At 32.1% G+C, this 10,282-nt stretch overlaps 2 protein-coding genes across 2 annotated transcripts in view; one reads left to right on the top strand and one right to left on the bottom strand.

Annotated features, from left to right (window-relative positions):
* Nucleotides 1-4,965: 4,965 nt before the first annotated feature.
* Nucleotides 4,966-7,606, top strand: LOC108688085. The gene is made up of 6 exons (XM_018194181.1): nt 4,966-5,019; nt 5,112-5,299; nt 5,390-5,447; nt 6,459-6,909; nt 7,045-7,212; nt 7,282-7,606. The coding sequence occupies exons 1-6, from the start codon at nt 5,016-5,018 to the stop codon at nt 7,421-7,423; spliced, it is 1,011 nt and encodes a 336-aa protein (XP_018049670.1). The 5' UTR covers nt 4,966-5,015; the 3' UTR covers nt 7,424-7,606.
* Nucleotides 7,607-7,932: 326 nt separating this feature from the next.
* LOC108688083 (SET and MYND domain-containing protein 5) overlaps nt 7,933-10,282 on the bottom strand; it is a 3,909-nt gene continuing 1,559 nt past the window's right edge. Inside the window, exons 2-5 of the mRNA XM_018194180.1 lie at nt 9,925-10,217; nt 8,795-9,113; nt 8,555-8,732; nt 7,933-8,474 (exon numbers count right to left, since the gene is read on the bottom strand). Of these exons, the coding sequence (XP_018049669.1) occupies nt 8,155-8,474; nt 8,555-8,732; nt 8,795-9,113; nt 9,925-10,217 (1,110 nt within the window). The 3' untranslated portion in view covers nt 7,933-8,154. The remainder of the gene's footprint in view (nt 8,475-8,554; nt 8,733-8,794; nt 9,114-9,924; nt 10,218-10,282) is intronic.

The raw sequence follows: 10,282 nt of genomic DNA, 5'->3' as shown, positions 1-10,282 counted from the left end.
TAAGGCACATAAAAATATATAAGATGAACAAGTATTCGAAAAAATTGTAAACGGTAATTCTTTACATTCAAGACGAAAACTTCTGACTACATATCCAAAACGATTTAGTTTTAAAGATACAAAGTGTCAAAGTCGAAGAATAAATTTTTTGTCCAAAAATTTCGAAAATCACTCGGATTATTTTAATGAACTTTTGTATTTTAGGATTAAAGTTTCATCAAAAAAATTCGAGTTTTCGCAATTTTTTTAAAAAAACAAAATTTTCCCTTCAATTTTGACAACCCGTGTCTTTGAAACTAAATTTCGAATCATTACATATGATTATATAGTTTTCTTCTTGAATTTCTGAAGAATCATACCTTATTTTTTAGAGTATTTAGTATCCCCTTTGTATATAGGATATGTACAAAACAAAAAATAAATATAAAATCTTCAGCACTTAAAACTCAATACAGTATTACATATATCAAATTAAAAGTCATAAAGTTTGTACTATTCTTATAATACTATTCTAATTAAAGAACTAGAAAGAACTAGAAACACTAGCGTGTTTTTTCTAATACAACATTAAAAAATAGAATATGTATATTTAAAACATTTATATCAAATTTAAATATATAAATAGTTCCTCAACTATCATTATATCTGGCTTAATTCTGCACGTACGATTTTTTTTATTTCGCATAATTTTGTCATGTTCATTTCTTTTCTCGCTATTGATTGTAGCAACGACGATATTTTAGTATCTATGAAGATAGTCTTGTCTTCCTTTGACCTTCTTTTCCTCTTAATATGCCGCAGTGAAGGATTTATAAAATTCTGTACGAGGCACCATGGACGTTGTTCGTTCATCAATGTAATTAAATCCATACTGATAGATGAAGAATGTAATACTTGATTTTTATTGATGGGCATTTTTATCTTGAGTGCATGACTTTCCATGACTTTCTTCATGCAGAATGTGCTTTGATTTTTAGAAGCAAAAGAGAGCATCACATAACTGTTTTTAGGCAATTTATCTGAGATACTTAAATCAAGATAATGATGCTTGCACAGTTTAGATACCTCAATATCAAGATTTATTTGTAATTTTTGTTTGGCAGCGTAAATATTTATGCTTTTTAACTTATCTTGTTCATCTGACAAATTCTCATAGAGTGCATTGAGCTTCTTTACTTTGGCACAAATTTTCTCCATGATAATATCTGTTTTTTGAAACATTCCGGTATGAAGAACAATATTATTATCGATTGACAAAGAATTATCCAACTCTTCTAGAGACACTTCAATTAATTCCTTCCTTCGCGAAAGACCTAGAATTGTATTTGGCTTATAATACTGCATACATGTAAACGTTCTCTCTTCTACTTTCGCCTCTTGAATCATTTCAACGAAGAGCTCCTTTCTTATGTAATATGTCCTGAACTGATTACAGCAAATCACCCACAAAATATTTTCCTTTTGTAGACTGAAAACAGCACAGAGCATCGTGCTGTTATTTTCTCCAAGATATATTCTTTCAAAAACCAGTTCACATTCTCCTGTACACTTATTACCTGTATCATGTACTAAGATTACCAGATTCGCGTGTTCTGTAAGAAGCAGTAGACCAGCTACCTTATCTCGTCTCTTCACAGGCAGGATGTCCACGATAATGCTGTCACTGACGTAAATCAACTGTACGATATCGGTCCTCAGTGTATACAACTTCCTGTGATATCCGATAACGCACAAATTTCCTTCAACTTCCCAACCAGCAGTGAAATGGTTTATGAACTGCGGCTCGGTGCTTGCTGGATTTAGAGGAAAAGTGCACACTGTTTCGCTCGCATTCGATATAAGGGGAAACAACAGCGTGGAAGACTTTACTTGTTTGTTATCAAGATAAACGCCGTTGTTCTTGACGATGAGCACCTGGAAGAATTCACTGCCCATGCTCAAGGCATTTTTGCTCAGCAAAGCGAACTCGCCGTTCCTCGACACTTTGTACGCGCCCTGTGGCGAACATATCAGGAAAGCTCTGCTGTCGAAGAACTGTACTTTCTTGATAGGGGCTGGAGTCGACAGAATCCGCGTGTTCTGCATTGAGCTGTCCTTCCTCGTGTAGGGATAAATCATGAGCTTGTCGGGGTTCCAACAGAAGCATGTCTCTACGCCGTAAAAGTCGCACACAGTGAAATATCTTGGAACGATTTCTTCCTCATCATCGATTGCGTACATCCTATCGTTTTTTGCTATCTCACATCGCATTCAACGAACTCACGTTCACGCAGTCATGTCACAGTGATATGCAATGATACTGTCAGTTCTTCTTTTCCCTTCTAGACCATAGTCCATACAAACTCACATGTGCTCACATACAATTATACAATCATGGATGCAATCTGTCAGTTCCATCTCACGATGGAACCTGGAAAACTGATGAATTCCATCATGAGTTATCTGACAGTTGTGAATTAAGACTGTAGTCAAAGTCTCGCTACAAATGCTTTGAAGCATTTGATGGACCAATTAGAAGAAAAAATTTTACAAACTGACCAGTTAAAAAACGCTTTAAAGCCTTTGCAGCATCGCGTGGATCATACTCTAATCACTTATGACATTTGACGCTTATTTTTAGCGTCAAAATAAGTCACATGATCAAAATTGGCCTAGATTCCATCGAGGATTTAATCTGGATTAGAATATAGAATAATAGAAGAATCAACTAACTGTAGTCGAACATTCCCTATTGTTCGACTGTAGTTGATTGATTCATACATTTTGATTAAATCATCGGTGGAAATTAGATCATTGATGCTTGATATTTGTCAATTTCTATCACGTGATTTTGGCGCTAAAAATGAGCGTCGAACATCAGCATGAAAAGATACCAAAAAGGAAGTTAAAGTCGATGGAACATGCTTGTTTTTTTGTTGAATTGCTAGCTGCGTTCCACTTAGACCCAGTTGCATCAATGTTACTTTGACTTTAAACAACTTTAAAACTCTGTCTCTAGAGGTTTTTCGCATCGCATGCTTCAACATGTTGTAATATGCTCTTACTCATGTAATAAGTTTCTTACTCATTCTAACGCGCTTGATAGAGTGAGTAGAAGTGTGGAGCATGTTAGAGCATGTTGGAGCTTGCGACGCGAACAAATCTTAGAAGTACGGTCAATACAAGAGTACGGCGATGCTGCAAACGCTTTGAAGTGTTTTTTAATTTGGTCAGTTTGTTGTAAAATTCTTTCTTGGTCCATCAAATGCTTCAAAGCATTTGTAACGAGACTTTGATCACAGCCTAGGTTTATTCGCGTCGCGTACTCCTGCTACAGTTCCTACTCATTTTAATTAGCGCATTGGAGTGAGGAGGAGCTATAATGAGAGCATCTTATTACAGCTCCTACTCACTTCTATGGAGTTAGAATGAACTATGGTAATAAAGAGCAATTACAACATGTTGGAGCATGCAACGCAAATAAACCTCTTCTGTCTCTTTTTCACTTTAAAACAAAGGTCTGTTTTTTATTGTTGCACTTTCTGAACTGGTATAACACACAGTGCAAGTAAGTTGAAGTGAAACAAATATACGTTTGTTTCACTTTAACTTATTACACTGGTTCCAAGTGCAGCAATAAAAAACAGACCTCGAGAATAAATAGAGCTTTAAAATTATGTCCGTGTTCATAATCAGGTCTTATATTTAAGGCTTCTTTAAATTTATCTTCAGATACTGTATGAATTATTTCATTGGCTGCTGAGCATCTAAAGATAAATTTAAGGAAGTCTTAAGTACAAGGTCTAACTATGAATAAGGGCATAAGTCTTACTTAAAGTCAAAGTAACGTTGATATAATCGGGTCTTAATGCTCACACATTCGCGAACATCATTTGTTCTTGTTTAACATATGATAAACGATTAGGATAAAATGATCCTACGAGCATTGTGAGCGTTAAGTTGATTCTACATTAGTTACAATCGATCTGATCGAAGTTTGTTGCGACAGCCAATCTGAAGCTTGCATTTTGAAATTAACGCTTTATATTGGCTGTTGCAACTTCATTTCATCAGCTTACAACTAATGTAGAACCCGGCTTTTGGAGCTACGTACAATACAAAGAACAGGAAACAGAGAATAAGAATTTCAACCTATCAGAAATTGTGTATTCCATAATACATGATTTCTGATAGGTTAAAATTCTTGTTCTCTATTCCCTATTCCTTTTATTGTTGCGGAGCCCCTTAAGTGGAACGCAGTCCTAACTAGAATAAATTCTTACCATTGGCTGATACTACTGGCTGTGTTCCAAAATTGATTGCCAGTACTGAAAATTTATAATGCACTTGACATAAACTATAGTATTTTCAGTGTTGGCAATAAATTTTTGCGGTATTGACATGCGTCAATACCGCAACCAATATGATGATAAAGGCTGATCAACTTCAATTAACCTAATCGGTCGATTACATTGGAACTGATCAATTACATTTGCTGTTCAATAGAATTAATCAATCACGGTTGACACTTAATCGACTGATTAACTTAATCGGAGTTGATGAGACCGGGGGATCGATTCTGTATCTTGAAATGAGATAAAAATGAGGTAAAAATTATAAAAATGAGCGAATAGACTAGAAATTGATTATTTCATTGGTCAACACCTAGTAAATTTGCTCGCTTTTGTAATTTTCACTTTGTTTGAAAATACAATCGACCTGGGAGAAAGATTTTATTAATCCAGCTAAAAATCCAGAGTCATCAATCATTAAACTTTTTCCTAGGAAAAGTGAAAGTGAAAAATTTCTCCATTAACTTTAATGGTTAAAATTTTCACTTTTCATCCTAGGAAAAAAGTTTCATGATTGATAGCAGGAAAACAAACAATCCTGTGCCGCAGGCTTTAACTGTTGGCACTTCTGCGACTTTGATCATCGATTAATTTAACTAGAAACTTCTGATAACAGTTGGTGAAAGAGGGAAAACTTCAAAAGTTGCTCGTGGATATTATGTGGATATTGTTTGCGACACAACCATGTGTAAGTACACGCGCGTAACCAGTTTTCGGCTATTTTAAAACATTTTATGTCGCCGATGCGATGTAACCGCTTTTTTTTTTCGAATGTCACAGCGTCAGCGACTCTTGTTAAGCGTCAATTAACTAACGTGATAAACAGATTCAAATTTGAGGAATTGGAAAGTGCCGTGATACCCGTTTTTCCAGAGACATCATGGGCTCGCGTCAGATCCAAATTGATTAAGAATCACAAGAATTTTACAGTACTTAATGTCACATACATTATCCGGGATATTCTTAACGTAAGAATCACTTCCTATAATCTCTTTGCCTGTTTGAATTTTAAACATTTACAATAGCGTCATTTTTTTTTACGTCTGACTTATTTACAGAACGCAAATTTAAATTTGAGAGATTTACATGACAGATTGACAACGTTAGAAGTAACAGGTAAGTTTACAATCATAAATTCTAATCCTTGGAGCTAAAAATTCTGTATACACTAAAACTCTTGTAGTTTATGTTAATTAAATGATACTAATTAATCCTCCATTGGTCATGTAAAATTTTGAACCTTCCATTAGCAACTTAGATTTCTATTTTTGAAAAATTTGCATATGTAAAATTAGAGAAATAATATAATATACGTAATATATACTACATAGTATTTCTCTAGTTTTACGTATGCAATATTTTTTAAAAATGGGAACTCTTTGAAAGTCTGAGCTTCAGTATTAAATTTTTATGTTGTTCAGATTGTATAAAAATCTGAAAAAAATCTTACATACTTGTGAAAATTTTAAAAAGTTTTCTATCATAAAAATCAAATTGCATTTTATTTATTTTTAATGATAAAAACTTGTATGAATAATAAGGTCTAAAGATTGTTTTGCATATTAATTAATGAAACTTGAATATCATAATTTTTCATTCTTGTTTACTCTTACAGTTTTTTTATTTATTTTTCATGTACAGATATATTTAAATTTGTCTGCCAGTTAGAATTCACCAGAATCAAAACATCAACTGTAGCTTCAAAATTCAACTTGGCCAACAGAGGATTAATTTTAAGGAAACTAAAATGACATAATTCAAAAAAGAAATGATAATAACTAAACAGACATAAGTAAAAAAGAATTAATGTTAAGTTAATATTTTAATAAGAGATATTTTAATAACTCCAATCTGTAGATGTAACATAAAGGCTGCATTCCATTTAATGTTCGTAATGTTCGCGAGCATTATTCTTGTTTAACATTTGATAAACAACAAAGATGAAATGATTCCACAAGTGTGAGCATTAAATGGAACATAGCCAAAGAAAATTGAATTATTTGACATTTTTTGAGAAATAAATTTATGATTGAGTGGGTCCAATAGATCCACTATCAGTTCCAGATTAAATTCAAATTTTTAAAATAAAATTTATTAATGTCAATTTATGAAATAATGGTCTTTTAGATGTAAGCAGACATAACCATAAAAAAATATGGTACGGATACAAATTGTTAGGATTGAATAGAGAGTTGAGGCATCTTGATAGACAAGAGATACAGGAAGGTATCGAAGAGGAATTTCATTCAAAAGGTTTGGACATGAACATAAAAGCTATAATGTACGACAATATCATGTTTATATCTGTCAAAGAAAAGAAAAAGAAAAATATCACGCCAACCTATTTTGCCTTATTTTTCGGACAAAAATATTTTTTTTGCTCAAAGAAGAATGTATCAATTGAGTACATAAAAGTGATAGCTAGCAACCTAGGTTATAATAATGGCAAAAGTATCAAATTGATGGGCAGGGATCTCAAATCTTTAATAAAATTATTATGGATTAAACAACAAAATGTTTTACAAGCTGAAGATATTAGTCAACCACCTGTTTATCAACCGTCTGAACCTGTCGTCAGGTAATTCTTGAAATATATTTTATTTTTTTTTTCTTTATAGATATATTTAACGCTCAATGTATGCTATGAGATGTTCTATTAATTGTATTCAACACACTATATTTTATATACTATAATGTGTAAATCTTGTTACAGTAATAATGGTGTGGATTATACGCAGAGCAAACACCGGAAAAAATATGCAGAACAGTGTTTTGGCAAAGATCCTCCGATTCTAGAGAAACTCATTATAAAGGGGTCAGAGGAATCTATAAAACATGACAGTATAGCTTCGAAGTTGCCTAATAATACTATACGTATGAAGTAAGAAAATTTTTTTACTCATACTCGAGATCACTATTTGTATATTTTAATTTGAAACTTCTATTTTAGCTGGGAATTTCGCAGTCGCAACATGGGTAAATTTTTAACTGCCTTAGTTGAAAGACGCGTATTCATGCCGCCATTACCTGAATATATAGCTAATTTTATGATAATGGGAAAAAATGAATTAACACTTCAGACTAAGCAATAAGCTCAGTCATAAGTATGAATTTTTTTGTAATAACAAAATTAACATTGACATCTTAAGGCTGGTCACATACATTCAAGCAAATTTATTTGAACATGACTGAGACTTAAGACTCCTTAATATAAGAGATAGACTCCGTTATATCGTTTTATATATTCGTAATGTGATCGACTATCATTTTTATCATTTTCATTTTGTAACTTTAGAATAATTCTTTTTTTTTTAAATTGTGACGATTTTTATAGCTGATTTAAATATTAATTTATTAAACAATGTGCAAAATCATATCGAAAATTATATACTATAGGTCGATTTGAATTGTACATGAACTGTATTTTAACATAATATGAATATTATTTAAATTTGTAAATAGTACATTATAACAACAGAGCAATAACAAAAATTAATAATTAGTCGCTCCTTCGAGTTTAAATTAAAAATAAAAGTGCAAAATATTGTATTAAATTTATTATATAACTTTATTACATAGAAATGACATTAAAAGCCTCTGTTACAATAATAAAGTAAGTTTGTTAAAAGTCCAAATGTGTAATGTTTATTCTACATGCTATTTTACTGATAAAGCTCACTTGTGCCATACATATGATAGTCAAGTAAAGCGTAACGGGATTCGTTATTGTTATGTGACAAGGGGATATTAGATATAATTCAATATACAACTCTTGTTTATTATGAAAATTATATCATTGTTCCTGTGCATTTTTAGCTAGCACTCAGTCTTCGTCAGATTCCTCTTCGTCAGATGTTATATCAGGATCATTTGCTTGCGCTTGACATTTGTCACAATGACAAACAAACAGATATAAAGAGCTTAGTGCCTGTTGCCTGGAATGTCTACTCCTCTCGAGCTGGCATTCGTCGAGATAACTTGTACAGATTTCCTCGCCAACTTTTATATTTCGTATTGCTTTTAATACTAAAGTGTTATTTGAATAAGGGAATTCAACAACTGCATTTGGTATGCAACTGTGATTTACTGATGACTGTAGAACGTAGAGTCCAGACCCTTCATTATTTAGAAATGGACCTACCGCTGTGAAAGAAATTTTCAAAAATTATATGAATATTTATTGAACGCTCTAGAAAAAAATAAATTATAAAGATAAAAATTACCTTCGTCCATTGCGTCATAAATTCTCTCTATCAACTTGTCAATGTAAATTCTTTCATCTTTGGGCAATTCTAAAGCGGAAACATTTTTCACCCAGCGACTGAATGAACTAGTACCAATTCCTTGTCCGTTTGTTCCCACTAAAGCTAATAAACTTCTAAAACCATCTGGCGTGAACCACTAAAAACACGTTCCAATTAACATTAGCATACATATAACAATAATATATGTATATTACACACATGTGCGGTGTACTCAGTGTTAAGAGACTCCTTCATCATTTGCTGAAGGATATCAATCTGGCCTACAAACTTTTCGCCTAATAGATAGTGTACAATTTCGTGCGTGTCATTGGAAATGGTACGATGGCAAAACTGTGAAAACATTGCTAAAGCTTCTTCCTTATCATTTGCTTGATTAACTACAGCAACCATCCTTGCTAGCAACATGATTGATGCACTTTCAGGTGGATAATGCATTTGTTTCCACGTTTCACATAATTGATTGAGAGGATGACTCTCATCCTTGACTTTCCCTTGTAAACATAATGTACTATGATATCTGAAAAACAATAAATGAGTGTAATAAAATATATAATAAAAATTATAGCAAACGTAAAAATTCAATTGTAGTTATAAATTGATGACCAGTGAGTCTAAAATACAATTACACGATAAATGGATGACTAAAAATAAACAAATTTTATAATAAAAATAATTATGCTTATAATTGATTACAAATTTATAGAACTGGTTTTAATTTTTTAAAATCACCTTCAGTTGATACTTTTAGTGAATATAAAGTCTGTTATGGATTCATACTGACCATTGATTTGTAATTACATTTGAAAGTATTTGATTCGTAATATGTTAACGAATTAAATTTCATTTAATTATATCGCTTCCTTACTACAAAAGGGCTAATGACTTTCCAAGTTTTTACTATGAATGAATTAAACATTACCCATTGTTAAATAACTTTGTTACCCAAAAGTCAAATAACTTTAAAAAATTGAAATTGTTACAAATTTAAAAAAAGGAGTTCTTTTAAGATTATGAAAAACAAGAATGACAAAAATAATATTTAATGTTGAGGATATATATATATATAGGGAATATATTTATCGGATCTTATATTTTAGATCTTAAGATGAACCAGAAAGTCGCGTATTAGCATCTTAAGATGATCTTAAAATAAGAACTGACTATGAATACCGTCCATATATAAATATTTTTTTGCTGATATTTCATTAGTTAATAATTTTGTGTTAAGTTGAGAAGTAATTTGTTTTCTTATTTGGAAAACTAAATTTTTTTTAATTGTTATTCTTTAAATAAAAGAGCAATATTATAAAAGTTCAACTCATAATCACCTCTGAAACGCTTCGTTCTGACATTCTACGCTGCAGTACTTGACTCCACATTGATGGCATTCAGTTATTAAACTCTTATTTACTTCGCAGCATTCCTTGTGTGGTACAACAAAGTTTGGATTACCCGTTAGCCTACGGACATTCTCCTCTGCTGTTTCCAACGGTTTCAGACAGTTGTCACACGCCAAGTATCCAAACTGAGAGTTCCACAGGAACTGACAGCATATCACGGGCTTCTCCTCGAGTATCACATCCCCTTCCTTAAATGCGCGATTAGAGAACAGCCCTTTGCCCTGCAAGATGAATTAATAATCTATGGTGATGTCTTAAGAACTGGATTATAAAATAATTCGCTGTG

Source organism: Atta colombica, unplaced genomic scaffold (assembly GCF_001594045.1).
Source record: "Atta colombica isolate Treedump-2 unplaced genomic scaffold, Acol1.0 scaffold225, whole genome shotgun sequence".
NCBI classification, from domain to species: Eukaryota; Metazoa; Arthropoda; class Insecta; order Hymenoptera; family Formicidae; genus Atta; species Atta colombica.
Note: the sequence above shows the minus strand (reverse complement) of the source record. Positions and strands in the feature narration are given on the sequence as shown.

What these genes read in the sequence shown, in the direction of transcription:
- LOC108688085 (XM_018194181.1), top strand. An exon ending in GACAACGTTAGAAGTAACAG is followed by an intron (nt 5,448 to 6,458) that starts GTAAGTTTACAA and finishes ATGGTCTTTTAG; the next exon opens with ATGTAAGCAGACATAACCAT. An exon ending in CCGTCTGAACCTGTCGTCAG is followed by an intron (nt 6,910 to 7,044) that starts GTAATTCTTGAA and finishes ATCTTGTTACAG; the next exon opens with TAATAATGGTGTGGATTATA.